Source organism: Ochotona curzoniae, unplaced genomic scaffold, assembly GCF_017591425.1.
Source record: "Ochotona curzoniae isolate NIBS_2020 unplaced genomic scaffold, NIBS_Ocur_1.0 scaffold_3208, whole genome shotgun sequence".
Lineage (NCBI taxonomy): Eukaryota > Metazoa > Chordata > Mammalia > Lagomorpha > Ochotonidae > Ochotona > Ochotona curzoniae.
Window position 1 is genome coordinate 55967582 of NW_024467106.1, and position 23069 is coordinate 55990650.

The following is a 23069-nucleotide window of genomic DNA, read 5'->3' on the forward strand; positions in this document are numbered from 1 at the left end:
CACAGTTACTACATTATACAAGGAGAGGGGAGTTTGAGGATTTCCGGATTCTGTTTTCATGGTAGCAGTAAACATGCTGAATTTTGTACTGGAGTTAGTCTTGGGTGGGGCAGCTTTTCCTTTTGAAAAATATTGGTAAAATTCCACTTAACGTAACTGGTACTTTTTAAACAATACTGTCAGTTTTTGTGACCCTGATTGAATTGCAGATTAGAAATGCTAACAGACAATTGATCTTGATCTTTTTTTTTAGATGCAGAAGTCGCACATGGATTAAAAAACCAGGTTCTCTTTGCTCTCTTGTTGAACAGAATGATACTCAGGATGAAGCACAAAAATCAAATCTGGAAGATAAAGGTATGTAGACTCTTAAATAGCTTAGAGCTAGTGATTGTAGGACACCCTCCACCTTCCTCAGGTGATAACTGCAAAGCATCTGAGAGTTAAAGACTACAACTTGTTAGGAATAGGTCCCAGACGGGTATTACTTCCTGTTTCCTGTCCTACCTCTCATTTTTCATCTTTTTCACTCCTTAATGAAGGAGTTTTTGTGCCAGTCAACACTGGGAGATAGAGATACAGGCTAATTTTCTTCCAACAGAGACTTGTATATTCAGCCCCGAGTGGCTTTATATTCTGGGTTATTTAAAAATGCCTCATAAGCAATTTATCAAGTGTCTACTAGTTCACTGGCACACCTGAGTAGTGATCATGGTGTGTTTGGCAATAAAGCCCAGTTACTTTATTAGTGTCTGGGACATGTTAGTGTACAGTTGATGGGAAATTTTATGTGTTAATTTGTGTACAAAAACATTTATATGGAGCCTAATGATTTTTTTTTTGATTACTTATTTTTACGTGAAAGGCATATTTACAGAGAGAAGGAGAGACAGGGAGTTAGAGGGCTCTTCCACCTGCTAGTTCACTACCCAAATGGCCACATCAACTAGAGCTGAGCTGTTCTAAAGCCAGGAGTCTCTCCCAGGTCTCCCACACAAGTGAGGGTCCCAGGCCTTAAAGCCATTTACCGCTGTTTCCCAGGCCACAAGCAGGGAGCGGGATGGGAAGTGGAACAGCTGGGACACAAATTGACTCCTATATGGGATGTTGGGGGCTTAGAGGTTTAGCTTGTTGAGCCACCATGCTGGCTCTGATCCTGTTGATTAAGATGCCTCCACCCCAGTGATGTCACAGCTAGCTCCTGAGTCTGGCTTCATGCCAATACTGAGTCTTGATTGTGTTTGTGCCACCCAAGTACAAACCCTGATTGAGTTCCTAGCCAGCCCAACCATGGCTTTCACTAGCATTTGGAGAATAAGCCAGCAGATGGGAGCTCTTTGTCTCTTTGACTCGTAAGTTTATATACACACATACACACACACACACACACGTACGTACACATGTATGTATTACATTGAAAAATTATTGTGTAATACAAGAATTTTTTTCTAGATTCATTTTCTGTGAAAAACAGATTTACAGAAGGCAATACAGAGAGAAGAATCTTCTTCTGTCTGCTGGTTTACTCCCCAAGTGGCATCAACAGCTACAGCTGAGCTATTTCAGAGCCAAGACCCAGCAGTTTCTTCTGTGTCTCCCATGTGGGTGCAGGATCCCATGGCTTTGGGCCATCCTCCACTGCTTTCCCAAGTCACAAGCAGGGAGCTAGAAGGGAAGTTGAGGAGCCAGAACACAAGCCAGTGGCCACATGGGATCCTGGTGCATGTGAGGCAAGGATTCAGCCACAAGGCCATAGCACCAAGCCCTATAATGCAAGATTTTAATTCATCTGTCTAGGTATGAGTGGTCATCCCATAAAAAGTAGAGTATAGAGAATATAAATTACGAAGATAAATAGAGAAAATAGAAAACAGGGCCCTGCCTGTAGCCTGGGAAAGCAGAGAAGGATGGCCCAGAGCTTTGGAACCCTGCACCCATATGGGAGACCTAGAACAAACTCCTGGCTTCAGATAGACTCAGTTCTGGCCATTGCAGCCGCTTGGGGAGTGAACCAGTGGGTGGAAGATCTTTTTTTCTGTATCTCTTTCTCTTTGTAAATCTGCCTTTCCAATAAAAATTTTAAAAACCTTTTTTTTTTTTGAAGAAAATAGCATCTTTTTAAGGGCCTCATCTTATAATATTTACCAAAAATGAACTCTCTTTGTAAGGTTGAAAGATAAAATCCCGACTGCTGTGTGTTTGTTTCTGTATTTTCTTGTCCTCCTAGTTTAGCGTTTTCCTTTCATTTTAAATTGCTTTTGTGTCTGCTTTTCTTTTTTGACTCTACTATTGTTGACTATTTTATGAGCAGATAGTTTTGTTCCTTTTATCTTACAGATTTAAAGATTGAATGTCTCCAGGAGAGTCAAGAATCAAATATGCAAAAATTAAAGAATTCAGAACTTATACTTAATGAAGCCAAGCAAAAAATGAGAGAACTTACAATTAACATCAAGATGAAGGAAGATCTGATTAAGGAGCTAATAAAAACAGGTAATAGTATCCTTTGAGCCAAGCCTATAAGGAAAATGGCGTCTAAAGTTGCTTCGGATGTGGTAACGTTTCCTTTTTGAAGCTCAGGACAATGCATTGTGTTAGGTGTGACAAGGGATAGTGTGGGGCCGGTAGGTAGAGATTGGTTAATAACATCATTTATGCTGAAATTCTGCGTATAAATTATTCTAACCAATGTGAACTCTCTGTTGTGTTGAAACGGTGACGCTTAATTTTGGGAGGGCCATTTTAAAACAATACTATGTGTACTTTTTCTAATTCATTTCCTATTTCAATTATGATATCTCTGTCTTAGTACATATTGAACATTAATTCTGAGCTTTGTAATTTAGATGTAGGTAATTTGTGTCTCCCTAAAGATGTTCAGGATTTGTTCATGAGCGGTTCTAGGTGGCCCATGCTCTGAGCTCTCCTTCATCACGTGTGTGTCCATGCATGACATGCCGCCTCGCTCCATCCTCGCTTTACACTAGGATAGCCGAAAAGGCAGCTCAGATTTTCCTGGTGTTTCCTCCAAATGTATTCAGAGGATTAGCTTCGACTACTTTGAAAATCAGTAAAGAAGTCAGGGAGAAACAAATACTGCATTTCATTTCCCCAATTCCAATTAAAAAATAAACAAACAAAAACACTCTGTGGTCTCATTCTGGGAAAACTGAAGGAAAAACTGTTTCTTCTTGAAGCTCAAGGCTGTAATCACAGCCCACCTGCCTCTCTCTGTCCTGCACCCTTGGTGTCTGTGCTGAGCTGCCCGTCCCAGCCTTTCACTCATTCCTAGTGACATGGGTGTTGTATGTCATCTTAGCAGCAGTGAACCCTGATACTTCATTTTGAATTTGAGAGTTGAGTTTGGGAGAGAGTTGCAATAATGCCTTTTTGGGTTATGTTCCTATTTTATACTGATGCTTTTTGAAGTATGTACACTGAGATGACAAGAGAGCTGGAATTACTTTATGATATTTAAGCAGAGTAAACAAAATCTTGATTCTTGAACCTGTGTGATGAGGATGATGTTATTAAGTTTTTTGGTTATCTTGGACACTTTCATACATAAAAAGGATTTCAGGAGGCAGATTATGAGTGGCAGGAAGCCCTGTGCTGGGAAAGAGGACATTCTCAATATCCTTCTAAACTAGAATCGATACCAGCAAAACCTAGCGCAGCTGCAGAAGTTCAGAAATGTGTCACAAAACATGAAGGATGAGAAGACTGACTGGCACCAGAGAGGACCAGTCATTGAGACAGTGGATGGCATGCTGTGTTTGAATGGGGACAATTCAAGTGTTTTGTGTTTGTCTTTTTTTTTCTTAAAAACAATATATATAATATGTATGGATATATTATACATGTGGATATGAACATATGTAACATATATATACATCATATATATGTGTATATATATATACACATACATCATATATATAAATAAAACAGAGTTACAGAAGGAAATACAAGAGATTGGTTCACTCCCTAGATGGCTATGACAGCCAGGATTGGGCTAGGCTGAACCAGGATCCTCCTCCAGGTCTCCCACGCGGGTGCAGGGTCCCAAGGCTTTGGGCCGTCCTCGACTGCTTTCCCAGGCCACAAGCAGGGAGCTGGATGGGAAGCGGGGCTGCCGTGATTAGAACCAGCGCCCACATGGGATCCTGACACATGCAAGACAAGATCTTTACTCACTGGGCTTCCATGCCAGGCCCATGAGTTTTAGATATAATTTTTTTTAAAGATATAATTCTAAGAACATGATATTTTCTCCCTGCTTCTTTCCCTTCCTCTTTGACACTCAGGTTTTAGACATGTGTCTTAAATGCTTGCATAACAGTATTCAGATTCTTAGAATAGAGCACTTTTATATCTTGACATTTTAATTTTTTAAATTTAATTTATGATTTTTCTATTTTATTATTACGATGCTGAAGGAAATGATGCCAAGTCTGTAAGCAAACAGTATTCTCTGAAAGTAACAGAACTAGAGCATGAAGCTGAACAGGCCAAAGTGGAACTGACTGAAACAGAGAAGCAGCTACAGGAGCTGGAAAGCAAAGATCTGTCTGATATTGCTTTGAAGGTGAAATTACAGAAAGAATTCCGCAAGAAGATGGATGCTGCCAAGCTGAGAGTCCAGGTAAATTTAAGAATGTAATGGAGAATTTAAGAATCTTGGCTTTTGAGGATACTCCTACTGAGCCAGGAGACAAGGATTCAGCTTTTACCAGCAAGGGATTCTGGATGGTAAATCTTCCAGTGTGCTGATTGGTTTATATATGCATTTTCTTCTCTCGTTTTTTTTTTTAAGATTTATTTATTTTTTATTGCAAAATCATGATATACAGAGAGGAGAGGCAGAGAGGAAGATCTTCCCTCCAATGATTTACTCCTCAAGCAGCCACAACAGCTGGAGCTGCACCAATCAGAAACCTGGAGCCAGGAGTCTTTTCCAGGTCTCCCATGCAGGTGCAGAGTCCCAAGGCCTCGGGCTGCCCTTGGATGCTTTCCCAGGCCACAGGCAGGGAGCTGTATGGGAAGTGGGGCTGCCGGGACATGAATTAGTGCCCATATAGGATCCCAGCAAGTTCAAGGTGAGGACTTTAGCCTCTAGGCTACCACACTGGGCCCTTTATATATGTATTTTCCAATCCGGACAGTATAGCTCTTCATTCAAGAAGTATATTATTTTAATCTTAGTATTAAAAACTACATGGTAAGAGATAAACACAGCTACATGAAATAGGGTCCTTTTCTGCAGGACAGAATCCTTAAGTAATACTACCGCTTTCTAGACACTCAACAATTGGCAACTATTTCAGACAGTTTCCTGAAACTTTACTGATTGGATTCAAATAACATACTAATTCTTCATTTTCTAATACTGGCATTTGTTTACAGCTTCAGAAGTAAATAGCCACAGTTAAGATTCTATTTTTATCAGAAATACTCAAGGAAGCCATATCCAGGTACTTTGGGGATCAGTAACAGTGTTTGGTTAGTCTTTTTCTGTAAAAATTGTTTTACTGAAAGCCAAAGTTACCGAGTAAGAGGGAGAGAGACAGATCTTGCATCCAATGACTCGCTCTCCAGTTGGCAGCAATGTCCAGGACTAAGCCAGGCTGAAGCCAGAAGTTTGATCTGGGTCTCTCCTGGCTGTCAGAGGCCCCAGCACTTGGCCATCTTCTGCTGCATTCCCCAGGCTGCTAGCAGAGAGCTGGATCAGAGCAGGGTAGCTGGACACAAACCGACACTCGTGCGCAAAGCTGGTGTCGTAGGCAGTGCTGTGCCGCAAAGCCAGCCTGCATAATGAGCTTTTGGGATGCTTTCTCTAGTTCTTTTCATCTCGTAATCTACTGCTTTCATTTTGTGAAAATGTATTGTTTCAGATCGTAGGTAGAGTTGAACTTTAGTTAATTTATTCAGAGTATTTATTGAGAGGGAATTGTTCTATTAATTCAATTAGATCAGTGTTTACTATGCTCTGCATTAGTATTTGAAAATACTAAGATTTTCATTATATATATAATTTTATGTGTTAAACTAATCATTTTAACGGTTGGTCACTCTCAAGGAAAAATTTTACAATTTCAACTTAGGGATTGGGAACCAGCACATACTGTATTATTATGCAGTCACACACAGAGAACAGATTGACTTGGAAAGACTTGTTAAATAAGCAGAAAAAAAGGGAAGACTAGTTTATATAAAATATATACAGGGCTATTTGAATGCATGTGTATCGGTTGTTGAAAAATTTAATAAATTGGTAATTTTCAAAAGAACGACAAGGAAGTTAGGGGTCTTAGAGAAAAATCCCTTCAAATATAATTTCAGGTTTTTACCATTTTTAAAAATCATGTATATCTATAAATTTTTTTTATTTTAAAAACTTTTGAGAGAGAGAAAGAGAAAGCTCCTACCCATTGGCTCATTCCTCTCCTGAAGCAGGTAGCCGGGAATTCAGTCCAGGCCTTTCCTGTAAGCGCAGGGACTCATGTACTTGACGGTCTCCCGCTGCCTTCCGGGGTACATATCAGGAGGAAGCCAGAATCAGGAGAGTGCGAGCCCATGTGTGCTGAAATTGATGCTTTCCCCAAATGTAAAATTAGAAATGTAGAAAAGCAAATAGTTCTTTGTGAACCTGTCAAAAATATATTCTATTGAATCAGAATAGACAGAGAACAATAAGGAAAGCTTAGAACCAGACAGGAAACGGTCAATTCACATATACCTCACTAGGTGGGACACAGAGATTAGTTACTCCTCACTGGGGTATTGAAGATTTCTCTGCACACCCCTCCTAAAACTGTTTTGCTCCTCAACTGTAACATATGCCTTGTTAGAGTTATAAACCAATTTGGACTATCCTAAAATTTGCCAAATTCATTTAAAATTATGCTTCAATACTATGAACTGCTAAATATAAAAATGAAAATAAACATGAGACAGCTGAATAGTACCCTATAGCCATTTTAAGGTGGATAGAAGCTGGTTATATATAAACTAAAATCAAAATGTCAATGAAGTAGTCACAGGATGTGGTTAAGAACTTGCATCTTAAAACATATTGGTTACTCAGTACCATGACAATTAATTCCATAATGTTGTAAATTGTCATTGATATTAAGTTTGGGCTTTTAATTGATCAGGATGATATTCTGCCAGCTCTACCTCCAGACCAAAGATGATCTCCCCAAGAAACCATTGAATGTATCTGGACAATTAGATGCTGGACTCTTTGCTTGGTATAGGCTTGCAATGAAAGAGTCTCAGCTGAATTTGATCTGTAATACTGCAACAAGGTGGAGGAATCCACTATGGGGGGAGGGCACGGGGAGAGTTTGGGGGAATCCCAGAGCCTATGAAACTGTCACATAATACAATGTAATTAATTTTTTTAAAAAATGAGATCTAGGCTCAAATTGTTAAAAAAAAAATGTAATACTATTAGATGCCATGACATTACTTAAGTCTCATTACAGTTATGACCTTTGAAAACATTTTTTTTAATGACCATCATTGCTAAGCAACATATCACATCATTTGGTATATGATAGTCCTTGTAATTGATCAGAATGTTATTTTTAGAAGAATTAGAATAAGCATGTTTCATTTGCTCTATGCTTTTGTATAATAGTTTGGTCAAACAAAACTAAATGAAAGCCAGTAACTTTCTTTGTTCTGCAACTAACTGAACTTACTATTTTTGTTATTTTTAGTTTTATAAAATTCCATAAATATATAGAACAGTGAGACAAATGATACAGTTTAAATATTGAGTGCTAGATGTTTGTTATATTAAAAATAACCAGTAGTTGATGGTGCTGTTGTTTTTTTTTCTTTGGGAAAACTGTTCTTAAGAAAGAACATCTTTCTTACATCTCACATTGAGCAGGGTTTTTCAGCTTTGTTTCCCAATTCTGTAATGATCTAATGCAGTGTATGTTTAACCATGTAGCTTTGTATTGCATTGCAAAGACAGTAATAAAATACCTAAAATAGAAAAAAAATATACATTCCATTGGACAAAAAGATTTATTTTGTTTAGCTCAGAACATGAGAGATGCAATTCTTCATTGTGAACCATTCCCTGTGCTCTTAGGTCTTACAGAAGAAGCAGCAGGATAGTAAGAAACTGGCATCCCTGTCAATCCAGACTGCAAAACGTGCTAATGAACTAGAACAGAATGTAGACCACATGAAATATCAGAAGGTGCAACTGCAGAAAACACTTCGAGAAGAAAGTGAAAAAAGGAAGCAACTGGATGCAGAAATTAAGCGGGATCAACAAAAAATCAAAGTAATATTGTCATACATTCCTGCTAAGTATAATGCAATGTGTTAAACAGCTCACAGCTAATGAAGCCAAGGGCTTGATTGAGCTGGCTTGTAAGTGTCTGTCCTTGACCTGCCCCTCACTGCTGTCCTGACTCACCATGAAAGCTACGTGCAGCTCCATAGTAAATCCTGTTTACTGAATTCTGAGCAGTGTGTTGGAGGCTCTGACTTCATAAAAGAAGGTGCAATGATGAACTCTATCTTAGTAGCATCTTAGCTTTAGTTGGGGCTGTCAAAAACAATTTATAAAGGTGAATTTCCGAATAATTTCTATTATTTGAATAGGGTTTCAAGTTTTCAAAGTGCTTTGATGTGCATTGTCCATGTGGCTACAGGGAGAGCAATAGCAGGTGAAATGCTACCATTTCAGTCCAGTAGTTCCACAGAGCTTATTTCACTCAAGAGGAGCTAAGTGTAAATGCTAGTTCTCAGTTTCTACTGAGAGATTGACTGAGAAAATCACTTGTCTTCTCTGAGTCAGTTTAATCCTGTATAAAATGGTCTTGATCATACCCGTCTTACGAAGCTTCTTTGAAAAAGAAGAGGATGATGCCCACTTGTCTGATGCCATGTGTCAGGTTCTATTCCATTGAAATGTTAAACAGAACCCAAGGCTTGGGATGTAATCTGAAATTTCCTAGATTTTTTTTTTTCATTAAAGTGAACACTATGTTTTTTTAGGGCAGTTTTGGGTTCACAGCAAAATTAAGAGGCGGGTGCAGAACTATGGTCCGCCACATACCCTACACATACTTTGCCACCTTCGTTGTCAGCCCTGCCCAGATTTGCTAGATTTTTAACATTGTGTGCATAACTTATTTTCAGATCTTTATAAAAAAAAATCAGAATGTACTGAAGGAAGGAAACTTAAAGAATTTTTTAAAAGATTTAGTTATTTACTTTTATCACAAAGTCAGATATACAGAGAGGAGGAGAGACAGAAAGGAAGGAAGATCTTCTGTCCGATCATTCACTCCCCAAGTGACCACAATGGCCAGTACTGTGCTGGTCCGAAGCCAGGAGCCAGGAACGTCTTCCAGGTCTCCCACACGAGTGCAGAGTCTCAAGGCTTTGGGCTGTCCTCGACTGCTTTCCCAGGCCACAAGCAGGGAGCTGGATGGGAAGTGGAGCTGCTGGGATTAAAACCAGCAGCCATATGGGATTTCTGCGCATTCAAGGCGAGGACTTGAGCAGCTAGGCCCCTGCCGCCGGGCCCTAAAGAATTATTTTTAAAAAATAATTGCATTTCGTGTACCATGTATACAACACCCACATAAATTGTGTAATTCCATAGGGCTTGCTGTAGTACATTTTTCTAAATTGTAGTTATATATATATGTATATATATCTATATATATATATAACATTAAATATCATTTTAGCTATTTAAAGTGTACAGTTCACTGCTATTAATTACATTTAGAATGTTATGCAACCATCACCACTATTTCCAAAACACTTTCATCATTCCAGACAAAACTATAATTATTAAACCATAACCTTCCATTCTTTCCTTCCTTCAGTTCCTAAACTTCTAATCTGCCATTTAGCTCTCTGAATTTCCTAGATATATTTTCTGGATATTTCATATAGGTGGAATCATTTTTCTTGCAAAGTCAGATATACAGAGAGGAGGAGAGGCAGAGAGGAAGATTTTCCCTCCAATGATTTACTCCTCAGGCAGCCACAACAGCTGGAGCTGCACCAATCCGAAACCAGGAGCCAGGAGTCTTTTCCAGGTCTCCCATGCAGGTGCAGGGTCCCAAGGCCTCAGGCTGCCCTTGAATGCTTTCCCAGGCCACAAACATGGAACTGTATGAGAAGTTGGGTAGCCAGGATTAGAACCAGCTCTCACATGGGATCCTGGTGCATTCAGGGTGACTACTTTAGCCTCTAGGCCATGGCGCTGGGCCCGCATCTTTTGTTTTTTAAAAGATTTATTTATTTTTATTGGAAAGGTAGATCTGCAGAGAGACAGACAGAAAGCTCCTCCATCTGTTGGTTTACTTCCCAAATTGGTGCAATGGCTTGAGCTGAGCTAATTTGAAGCTGGGATCCAGGGGCCTCTTTCAGGTCTCCCATGTACGTTCAAGGTCCTGGGTAATTTTCCACTACTTTCCCAGGCCGCAGGCAGGGAGCTGGCTGGGAAATGGAGTAGCCCATATGGGACCCAGCACTTGCATGGGGAGGATTAGCCAACTGGCCAGTTGAGCCGTTGAGCCAGGCCTGATGTTGAGCATCTTTTCAAGTGCTTTTGAACAACCTGTATATCTTCTCTGGAGAAATGACTAGTCCAATCCTTTGTCCACTTTTAAGATTTATCTAAGAGTACCAGCAAGAGGAGGGAGAAGAAGAGAAAGAGAGAAGTCCTCTGTTATCCGGTTTACTTTTCAAATGCTTGCATCAGCCAGCTCTGGGCTCAGGTCCAAACCAGGAGACTGGTGTCCTTCTGGGTCACTAAAGTCCCATGAAAACACCTGGCTGGACCCAGCACGGTTCACTACTCCATGTATTTTGATATTCCCGTTTGCCTTTGTGATATTATACACTCATTATTTTTTTTCCTTTTTAAAAACCATTTTATTTATTTATTTGTTTATTAGGCAGACAGAAAAAGAATGCCCCATCTGCTGGTTTACTCCCAGATGTTCATACAGCTGGGGCTGGGCTGCAGCTAAAACTGTGTGCAGCTAAAACAGGTCCTCCATATGGATGGCTGGAACCCAGTTACTAAAGCCATCGCCGCTGAGCTTTGAGGACACAGAAACTGCCCACGAGTCCAGGCTCTCCAGTGTGGAATGCAGGCATCTTAACTGCTAGGCTGCTGCCCGCTCCTTACTCAGTGCTTACATTTGCTAGGTCAGCCTTCTGTACATCAGTCCTTTAAATGTTGGACTTCGTCATGGCTCTGACTCTAAGGCGTCTTCTACACTCTGTCCTAGAGGACCTCATCTTTTTCGTGGATGTGGTTAAACTCTGATAACTCTCAAAATTTAATCTTTAATCCCAGGTCTGTCTTTTGAACTCCAGGTTCATATTTCCAACCATCAGCATATTCATACAGTAATATAAATGTACTCCAGTCTTCCTTACTTCCTCTCCATCATTGCTGCCTTCTTGGGAGAGAAAATGCCACTCACCAACGTGCCTTATAAATCAACCACTTTCAGTTAGGAAAGCTAGACAATTGGGATTCTTGACTGACTCTGTCCTCTTTCACATCACTTACATCCAGTGCACCATTAAATCCTTTGGAGAAATCATCAATGTACCATTTATTTATTGTATTTGAAAGGCAGAGTAACAAAGAGAGGAAGAGATCTTCTTTTATAGTTCATGCTCCCAACATCCGCAATGGACTGGGCTAGGCTAGGCCAAAGGCAGGAGCCCGAAGGCCATGTGGGTCTCCCCTGCTTTCCAGGCACATCAGCAGAGCTGCATCCAAAGCGGAGCAGAGCGCTGGCACTCCGGTATGGGATGCCAGCATCATAAAGGGCAACTTAACCAGCTGCACCATAGTCCCCATCCCCTTCCAGAAATCTTGAATTTGCCTAATTTCCATTTACGTGAACAACATAGTCTGTTCCAGTCCTTTCACAGACGTGAGGAGAGGGCTGGCTTTCTGTTTTGTGGTATTTGGGTTCCAGCTCCTCATAGCTCCTAAGCCATCACTTAAACCAGCAAGACACAGCATTCTAGACTCATGCTGATGGAAAAGGAAAAAAAATGCAGAGAGCATTTCCTGCTGAAATGCAACTGTGTCATGTAGATTTTTTTCATTCTACTCCAGGATATTTTTGTTCCTTTAAACCACATCTCCAATTCCAGTGAAATGATCCATTTATGGGATAGCAGGTTTTCCAGGAAAAGGAACAGATTTCCTCCTAAATATACTGATGTTTCTACCACATCTAAAAGCAGATAATGTTGCTCACAGTCCTACAGGATATCATGTCATTGTTTTGGAGCTAGCTCCCTGACATTCCTATTTGTCCATTTTCTTTCTTTCTTTTTTTTTTTTTTTAAAGATCTACTTGTATCACAGTCAGATATACAGGGAGAGGAGGAGAGACAGAGAGGATGATCTTCCATCTGATGATTCACTCCCCAAGTGAGCACAACGGTCGATGCTGCGCCGATCCAAAGCCAGGAGCTAGGAACCTCCTCCAGGTCTTCCACGTGGGTGCAGGGTCCCAAGGCTTTGGGCCATTCTCAACTGCTTTCCCAGGCCACCAGCAGGGAGCTGGATGGGAAGTGGAGCTGCCAGGATTAGAACCAGTACCCACATGGGATCCCACAGCACATTCAAGGCAAGGACTTTAGTCGCTAGGCCACTGTGCTGGGTCCTATTTGTCCATTTTTTATTTGACTATACCAGTTCCAGAGAACTCTATGATTTCTGTAGATTCTTTCAACAGCAATTCTTTTTTTTTTTTCAAGCAGCAGTTCTTGACTGAGGTGTATTATAAAATTTTTTTAAGTGGTTTTTTTTTTGGAACAGTACATTTTCACAGAAAAGGAGAGACAAAGATCTTCTGTTCACTGGTTCACCCCACAAGTGGCTACACAGGCTAGAGCTGAACTAATCTGATGTCAGGAGCCAGGAGCCTCTTCTGGATCTCTCACGCAGGCACAAGGTCCCAAGTCTATGGGCTGTCTTCTACTGCTTTCCCAGGATACAGCAGGGAGCGGGATGGGAAGAAGAGCAGCTGGGACACAAACTGGCACCATGTGGGTTCTTGGCACGTACATAGAGAGAATTTAGCCACTGAGCTATCACACCGGGCCCGCGTGAGAACATTTTAAAGAAAAGCGTGGGAACTCCTGAAATTTTTGGTGGTGGTGATCTTGGCCTTTCTTCCTAGAGCATGCACTTCCTTGCCTACACATGGAGTCCATAATAATCTTATCTCGTGGTATTATTATGAAGATTAAATTAGGTAGTTTAGTTATTTTAATCTTATAATGGGGATTACAATATGATAAGAAGGCAGTCATTTCTTTTATATATATTTTTTATTATTTTAGTTTATTAGGGAGGCAGTCATTTCTGAAGCAACATGTGAAAGAGGAATTATACTGTGTATGAGGACAACAAGTCAGCTCCAAGTGTAAGGATTCTTTCAAGTGGCTTTATTTCAGCATTCTGAAGTTGCTGGACACTGAATTACAACCATGAATTAAAGCTCTGGAAACATGAAGAATTAATGGTTGGCAGATATAATGAAGTCCAAATTTACTCATAATATGGTTAAGATGGGTGTAGAAATTTTGTTCTGTAGCATACCAGTCTGCTTTGTGAGAGGCCCTTTTCACCACTGTCCATGTTGGAAATATGTATGGTGAAAGCTAGCTAAACTTCCTTTCTGTTCAATTTTTCTTTTTTTTTTTTAAGATTTATTATTTTTATTGGAAAGGCAGATATACAGGGAGGAGGAGAGACAGGAAGATCTTCTGTCCGATGATTCACTCCCCAAGCAGCTACAACGGCTGGAGCTGCGCCAATCCAAAGCCAGGAGCCAGGAACTTCTTCTGGGTCTCCCACATGGGTGCAAGGTCCCAAGGCTTTGGGCCTTCCTCGACTGCTTTCCCAGGCCACAAGCAGGGAGCTGGATGGGAAGTGGAGCTGCCGGGATTAGAATCGGCACCCATATGGGATCCCGACTTGTGCAGGAGAGAGGACCTTTAACCACTATGCTATCACGCTGGGCCCTCGGTATTTCTTGAATAAACATTTCCTTTATCTGCTTCTCAAGTCTCTTTAGTAGACTACCCATATACTCTTAGCACCTTCTTTCTTGAGCTTGCCTCCCCAAAGTGGCAGCCAGTGTATGCAGTGATTGGGTGCATAACTTTGCTTTATTCCATCCCACGGAGTTGAGATATGGGCTGGGTGGAACCTGCTGTCCCTTGCCCACCACATACTGCCTAGACTCTTGGTTCTTGATATTAAAACCCATGGTTGGAATAGCTCCCAGGTCAGTTTTACTTCCAGCTTAGAGGATGGAGGCATTCTGGCTTCACCTCCCACTTTCTTTCCAGGTCCTTGTTGAGGCTACCAGGTCTTTTCTCTAGCTTGTTAGCCTAGAAGGCTGTCCTTCTCCTCAGTTATGGGGTTCAGTTCCCTGCAACTAGTATTGAGCTCTCAAGTGAGGATCTATGCAGCAGGAGACCGAGGAATTCAGTTTGTCTGTGTCCTAAGCAGATCTCTTTGATCCCAGTGCGTCAGGAAATCCCATTCTGGTATAGGGCCCTAGCTTTCTCCTGATTGGCTTAGGACCAGCTCTACCCTGGTTGGTGCTTTACCTGTCACAGAGGGAGAACAACTGGGATGGGACACGGAGTTTTCTCCTTTCTGCTATTCCCAAGGTTGGAAAGTGCTGGGCTTTCCTTTTACTTTTTTTTTTCTTTTTTTAAAAATATTTTTTATTATTTTTATTTTTATTTTTATTTCAAAGTCAGATATACAGAGAGGAGGAGAGACAGAAAGGAAGATCTTCCGTCCGATGATTCACTCCTCAAGTGACCACAATGGCCAGTACTGTGCCGGTCCGAAGCCAGGAGCCAGGAATGTCTTCCAGGTCTCTCACATGAGTGCAGGATCCCAAGGCTTTGGGCTGTCCTCGACTGCTTTCTCAGGCCACAAGCAGGGAGCTGGATGGGAAGTGGAGCTGCTGGGATTAAAACCAGCAGCCATATGGGATTTCTGCGCATTCAAGGCGAGGATTTTAGCCACTAGACCACTGCGCCGGACCCATCCCTTTATTTATTGGTGCTTCTGAAATATCCTGAAATGGATTATTTTAGTAGAAAAAATTGGTCACAGCCCAATAATTTTGTAAAACGTGAATTAGAAGATGAAATAAAAAGCAAAAATCAAGTTTATTATGAAGATATTTAAACAATGGATTTCTGTACTTCTCCATCATGGCATAAATAGCATGCAGGTGGCCCACTCGGGTTCCTGGCTCCTGCCCAGCTTTGGTGTAGACCGCAGCCGATCCTCTGGACTCCCAGGGAGCGCCATGGGCACCGGGCTCTGGACTCACAAGACATTGATGGAAACTACAGAATTTGGAGATACTCTTCAACAGGACCATGATCTGCTACATGGCTAGCAACTCCTGTTTTTGAGCACTAGTAAGGAAGACTGGTGTACTATAGAATAAACAAACTTTCTACACTCATCTCGGTTATATTATGTGTAGATATGGACTTCATTGTATGTGCTAATCATTAATTCCTCATGCTTCCGTAGCTCTAGTTCATGGTTGTAACTTAGTCCTCAGTTACTTTTCTTTTTGCATTTCTACTGTAATTTCTAACATATCCATAGTAGATGGGTGTCTTAACAAGCTTAACTGTGGGTAACAAACTGAAAAGAGCAGAAGAGAAAAGGCATGTTTGTAAATTACAGACCATTATCTCTGTCAAGACCATTTTTAACACAAGAAAGAATGAGAATAAAATGCCTAGTTTTATCAGTGAAACCTCGTTTTTTTGCAGGTAGCTTGTCTTGCCTCAGTGGGAGCTAGCATTATTAGTCCCAGCCTTCAGCTACTAATTTTCTCTTGTTGCAGTTAAGAAAATGCCTGCCTGCATATGCAGTGATAGCCGGGTAGCAAAGTGATGTTTTCAATCTCTCTTTCCATAGGAACTTCAGTTCAAAGCTGAACAGGAGGATCTAACACTGAAAACTGAAGACCCTGATGCATTTAACCCGAAGAGGACCCAAGGCTCATGTGGAAGTGTAGACCAGCTCCAGGTTTGTCCATTCCGTTTAGTGTTTCTGGCTTCTCTTCAATTTGCTGATTGTTTTTTTTTTTAATTAATTGACATAGTATTGAGTAGACAATATGTTAAAAATAATGCAAGTTCAATTCTTCAAAACATCTGGGTTGAGACAGTATCAATGACAGGTTCAAAAACTAACAATCAAACAAACAAAAATTACAGGTTAAATCAAGGCAAACATGTGTATCTAACCTTTTGGGATTCGCTCATTTCCCTTAGCATTATAGTTTCCAGTCAATTTGCTGATTGCTGAAAGAGAAGTAAAAGAAGTAGCTGATTGTGTAAGCATCCTTAAAATCTGAGATTTTTGAGTTTGTTTTTTGTTACTTAAGTGTAAACTTTCTAATATTCTGAAAATTTCATTAATATTGTTTCCTCTTCTAGATTTTTTCCATGTTATTGTTTCAGTACATATACATGTATGTGTATGTTGTAGAATATTTGCATGTTCCCCAGCTGATACCTATCACACATAAATACTGGGTTAGTCTCATAAAGTTGTATTTCTATAAACCAGAGCTCTACATTCGAAACAGAACCAAATTAGATAGGCACTGTATATCTTAAAGAGCCAACTTTTAAAAATTAACATTTATCAGGCCCGGTGGTGTGGCCTAGCTGCTCAAGTCCTCACCTTGAACGCACCGGGATCCCATATGAGCACGGGTTCTTATCCCGGCAGCTCCACTTCCCTTCCAGCTCCCTGCTTGTGGCCTGGGAATGCAGTCGAGGACAGCCCAAAGCCTTGGGACCCTGCACCAGTGTGGGATACCCGGAAGAGGTTCCTGGCTCCTGGCTTCGGATTGGCGCAGCACCAGCCGTTGCGCTCCCTTGGGGAGTGAATGATCGGACAGAAGATCTTCCTCTCTGTCCCTCCTCCTCTCTGCATATCTGACTTTGACATTAAAAAAAAATCTTAAAAAAATTAACATTTATGATCCATAAGCTAATTTCAAATTTAACGAAATTGAAAATTATGAGGAAAATGCTGCACTTATAATTACACTTAAATCAAAAGCATCCATCTTGAAAAATTCCCCCCTAAATATTATATAGTAAATTTTAATAAGCTGACATTTAGGACATGGAAATATTTCCCCCATTTATGCTTTCAATCTAGAAGTGTCTTCAGTCATCATAACTGTGGTGGGTTCTCCTGTTGCAGTGGAGCTTACAAAGGTTCTCATTTATCTCTCCAGTCCCACGGACATGTGAGAGTTCATTGAATTCATTACTACACTTCGTAGGGCTTCCTGTTGGTGTTCTACAGATATACCAAGACTGCATCAATCGTTGCTCATACTGTCACTGAGGCCACACTGTTAGTTAGATGTAACAGCACTTGTGGGATCAGACTCTCCCTGTCTGGATAGAAAGATACTGCTCACCTTCTTTGCCTGTGCTTCTTTTTTTTCTCACACATATTTACTGTCTCATTGTCTTTACATCTGTTTGTGAAGTGCTGGAAAATGTTGATTTGTTTTCCTATTTGTTTTGGTGTCATTGCTTCATAAATTGTCCACTTCAATGACTGCTTCTTGGATGGACACCACTTTGTTCATATTTGTACTTTTCTAAGTATCCATAATTCAACAGAGTACTAAGATGACTGTGTTGGGAATTTTCTAGATCTGGGTATTCTACAATTATTTGAAATTGATAAGATACTGCAGTACAGATTGGATTTTTTTCCATGCTCCATCATCCATGTCTTTCACTATGCTTCGTCGTATAGTCACTTTGCTAGTTACTTGCACTGGGCATTCATTTACTTGACATTTTATTCAGTGATCTGTGGATCAGGCAGTATGCCAGGCCCTATAGCTAGAGAGGTAAAGTACAGGCCTGCAGTCAATCACGGAGCAGCAGTTGAAGAGATGGACTAGTGGGACAATCACTGGTACTATGACAAGTACCATTGTGGATGGATGTAAGCACTTCCACACAGAGGAAGGAGCTCTGGTTTTCAACATAAGGAAATTGCAATTCTTTGATAGCTTAAAAGACCCCAGATTCTTTAACCAAATTGGAGAATAAATTTGAATCCTTTATAAACAGCAGCACAATAACCAGAAACTCTTTCCTTCCTGGGGTTTCAGACAGGTATGGGAGTTACTCTCACTGATAGTTTTGGAATGTTCTTAATGGGTTTTCAGCCAATCTTAAATTATATTGCCACATGTAAGTTTTATGACTGAAGACAAAACAAGTGATACCATCTCTTTGGAATTTTAATGTAGAAATTGGATGAGCAAAAGAAGTGGTTAGATGAAGAAGTAGAGAAGGTTCTATACCAACGACAAGAACTGGAGGAGCTGGAAGAAGATTTAAAAAAGAGGGAGGCCATCGTTTCCAAGAAGGAGGCCCTGTTGCAGGAGAAAAGTCACCTGGAGAGTAAGAGGTTACGATCTAGCCAGGTATTCTGTTTACTGTGCCCTTTGCCTTGGGTTCAAGCATCTTTGCCTGAAGGGGAATTAAGACATCAAGTTAGAAACCAAAAGAAAACTTTACTTACTTTCACAGTATTTTGCATATTGTAGCTATTATTAAGTGTCCATCACTAAAATCTGTAGCAATTTAGAAGTAAAATGCTTATAATGTTCTGTTAAGTATATTTTATAAAATACATAGATCATAAAATTTTGCCTTTGACCTTTTTTTAAATACACAATTCACTGGCATTAATTATATTTACAATATTTCACAATATCACCACTGTATAATTCCACATATTTCCAAATCTTTATTACTGCAAACAAAAAAAATCTGCAACCACTAAGCAATAACTGCCCTTTATTCTTCTCAATCACTGTTAATCACTTTGGTGTATATTTAAATAAATTCTACCATCTGATGCTTTATAGTAAACACTGGTAAGTTGGAAAAATACACTTGTAATCTATCTAACTGTTGCCCAAAATTCAGAGTTTGCAGGGATCCTATAAAAATTTTTGTGCAGTGAAGATTTGCTTCATTTTTAAATGATAAAGACTTGGGAAACACTTAAAATTTTTTTTTTCTTGGAGGATTTCAATTATTTTTTTAATGTGAGAGGCAGCAAGATGAGAGAGAGTTTGTTTCCCCCAAATGGCTGTAACAGTTGGGCCTCGGCCAGAACTGTGGCCAAGAGTTTAGATTGTAATCTAGGTCTCTCCATGACTAGAAAGAACCTGACTGGGCCAGTGCTGCCGCTGCCAGGGTTTCCATGAGCACAAATGCCAGATTTAGGAGCCAGCGCCAGGAATCAAATCCAGGTCCCCTCACATGGGACAGAGGCTTCTTAATCACAAAACACTGCATCCCTCTAAGTTTTGAAATGTACACACTAGTTGAAGAAGCAGTTTCATGAAGGAGTTTGCTTTCATTTTACAAGGAATGATTATGGAGGGACGCAAAGGCCTGGGGACTTTTTTGTTTGCCTATATGTACTTATTCTCACCTACGGTATCCTCACAGTGAAGCTGGCTTGACCCAGACTTGAGGAAGATGGGGCAGCTGGCCTTGGGTCTTGAGGTCAGTGATGGGACAGGCAAAGGATCCGTGACCTCCTTCTAGCTGAAACTTGCCTTTCAGGCAGCATCTCCACCTGCAGGATCTTGGCTCCTGGTGATGTTTTACAGCCTGTCCACATCAGTGACACAGATGGGGCTGAGGACCTTACACTTAGCTCTACTCTGTCCTCCTGTCCCAGGCCCTCCCCAAGCATCAGTTCCCACCAGTCCAGGGGACATACTGTGAGGGGTGGTCTTTCCAGCAAGCCTTGTGGCTATACTGCTACAAGTGGCCATCAGGGTCAAGTTGTGAGAGCTGTTTTTCAAAATAAGTAAATGACAACAAAGGAGATTAAGAAATTAAAAGTTTAAGCGAATAAAACTACTTGGACTTTAATGCTGTGTTCCATACAAAGAAAAGAAAGGGGAAAAGGGAACATACAAAAAAAAAATGACAGGAAAATCTTTCCCCTGAAATGTTTTTCATGATAAAGAAAAAATGAAAATAGCAATTTTCTGTTTATGGTGAGATGTAATGGAACATGCTGAGATAAGCAGGGGTACAAATAAATAAAAACAACAGTAGGTCAAAACAAAAATGATTCTTTTAAATTATTTTAATAAAACACACATGAGTGGCTATTATCCTGCTGAGTTCTTTGCTAAATAAAAGGCATAAAAATATTTCATCTTTTCCGTGTATTAAAAATATAAGCCTTGATGAAATACATTTCAGATGAGAAACATGATGGGCTGAACACAGGCAGATTATCCTGCTAAAATTACAGTTAAGAAATACTCTTATTTTCACACCATACACACTTAACTGAAACTGGAACTTGGGCCTATATGGAGGAGCTGAGGCTGTACAACTTTTAGAAGAATACATAGATTAAACTCTTGTGTGATGGTAGACTAAACAGTGAGTTCTTTGATTTTTTTTAACAAAACAAACAAAGGATACGTTAAAACATTTATCATGAAAAGGACACCATCGAGAAAGGGGCGATAACTCATAGAATGGCAGAGATATTTGCAAATCATATATTGGGTAAAGAAAACTATCTAATTATATAAAAATTTGTACAACTCAATAATAAAAGACAACTCAATTTTAACATGGGCATAGACCTGAAAAGAGGTCTCTTTAATGAACTTGTACAATAAGCAATACTAACCTTGCCAAAAAATGCTCAACAACATTAACCATCATGGAAATGCAAATTAAAACATATATAAGGGGCCCAGCACGATGGCGTAGTGGTTAAAGTCCTCGCCTTGCACGCCCTGGGATCCCATATGGGCACTGGTTGTAATCCCGGCAGCCCCACTTCCCATCCAACTCCCTGCTTGTGGCCTGGAAAAGCAGTCGAGGACAGGCTAGCCTTGAGACCCAAACCTGTGTGGGAGACCTGGAAGGAAGTTCCTGGCTCTGCGCTCACTTAGGGAGTGAATCATCAGAGGGAAGATCTTTCTGTCTCTTCTCCTCTCTGTATAGCCGCCTTTCCAATAAAAATAAATAAATCATTTTTTTAAAAAAGTATATAAGGTAAAACTTGATACCTTTTCCAATGTCTACAATTGGAAAAACAAATAAGTCATAGTATGGATGAGTAGGTGGGGAAATTGGAACCTTTACACAAAATGGAGCAGTTGTTCTGGATAACCATCTGCAATTCCTCAAAACGCCATCCATGGAGAGACTGTAACTCAGCAGTTCCAGCCCTTGGTGTATATCCAAGAGAAATAAAGCATATATCTACACAAAAAACTGAATACAAATATTCATTCCATAGCACAACAGCTAAACAATGTGAACAATAAAGTGTTTATCAACTTATTTGAATGGGTAAAACTCTGATCTAGCTATACCAAAGAATATTGTTTGGCAACAGCAAGAAATGAAGCACCGACTGATGTTACAACATGGATAAACTTTAAGAACATACATTAAGTGAGAGAAGCCAGTCACAGTAGAGCACCACTGTAGAATACCATTTCTATGAAATGTGCATAACGTGTACTTCTGTAGACAGAAAGTAGAATAGAGCTGGTGGAGGCTTGGGGAAGAAATGAAATGACTGCTAATTAAGACTTTCTTTTTGAGGAGTGATGAAAATGTCCTAAAATTGACTATGGTGATGGTTGCATAACTATGAATACATTAAAATAAGCCTCTGAGCTATATACTTTAAATAGGTGAGTTGTATGAGATACAAATTATATCTCATCAAAGTTCTTCTTTAAGTTATAAGCTCTCAAAGAGGAATAATAAAGCAGAGGAAGTAACAAAAGGCAAGAGTTATTAAATCTGTGGAGTGGATGTTTGTTCTGGCAGCTCCAGTTGGGTTATCCACATGCCACATTAGAGCACCTGAGTTTTGAGTCTCAGCTCCACTTCAGATCCAGTATCGTGCTAATGTGAACTCTTGGATCAACAGATGGTGGCTCACATATTTGGGTTTCTACCATCCACACAGGAGACCTGGTTGGGTTCCCAACTCCTGGCTTCAGGCTGGCCCAACCCAAACCCAACCATGGTGGGCATCGGGGGAGTGACCTAGCACATAGGAGCTGTCTCTATGCATCTCTCTGCCTATCAAAAAACTACAACTAAAATCAAAACAAAGCAAAATTTTTTTTTACTAACTTTTTTTCTAACAAGGATATGAAGTAGATGAGCGGTTACTGACTTATCAGAACAGAAGCTGCAATCCAAATGACAGAGACACACACAAAATGAGAGCCACAGTTTTAGCTTCTTTCCTATTTTTAAAAATAACAGCTTTAGGGGCCGCAATTTGGTGTAGTAGATTAAACTACGGCTTCCATTCTGGCATCTCAGGTGGGTGCTAGTTCAAGACCCAGCTGTTCCACTTCCAATCTAGCTCTCTGCTAAGTGCCTGGAAAGACAGCAGAGGACAGTCCAAGTACTTGGGCCCCTGAACCCACATGAGAGACCCTGAAGAAGCCATTGGCTCCTGGCTTCAGCCTGACTCAGCCAGCATCATTGCTGCCATTTAGGGAGCGAATCTGCAGATGGAAGATCTCTCTGTGTCTTGCCCTCTCTCTCTGTAGATGCTTTTTAAGTAAATACATATTGGAAAGTCAGATTTACAGAGAGAAGGAGAGACAGAAAGATCCATCCACTAGTTCACTCCGCAAGTGGCTGCATTGGCTGGTGCTAAACCGATCCCGGGTCTCCCACACAAGTGAAGTGTCCCAAGGCTTTGGGCCATCCTTGACTGCTTTCCCAGACCACAAGCAGGGATCTGGAAGGGAAGTGGAGCAGCCAGGATATGAACCAGCATCCATATGGGATCCCAGCACATGCAAGGTGAAGACCCGCTAGGCTGTCGTGCCAGGCCCAATATATCTTTTAAAAACAATTATAGTAAGATATAATTTACCTAAAACATCAAAATATTCAAATGTAAGTAT

The 23069-nt window shown here is 40.4% G+C and overlaps 1 protein-coding gene across 4 annotated transcripts in view; it reads left to right on the forward strand.

Annotated features, from left to right (window-relative positions):
• The window catches only part of KIF27 (kinesin family member 27), an 87187-nt gene that overhangs the window by 41402 nt on the left and 22716 nt on the right, over positions 1-23069 (forward strand). For 3 of the 4 annotated variants that reach the window (XM_040963475.1, XM_040963478.1, XM_040963479.1), the window contains 6 exons: positions 254-357; positions 2338-2493; positions 4437-4642; positions 8108-8305; positions 15998-16108; positions 18378-18554. In XM_040963475.1, the coding sequence (XP_040819409.1) occupies positions 254-357; positions 2338-2493; positions 4437-4642; positions 8108-8305; positions 15998-16108; positions 18378-18554 (952 nt within the window). The remainder of the gene's footprint in view (positions 1-253; positions 358-2337; positions 2494-4436; positions 4643-8107; positions 8306-15997; positions 16109-18377; positions 18555-23069) is intronic. The other variant, XM_040963477.1, reaches the window with a different exon arrangement.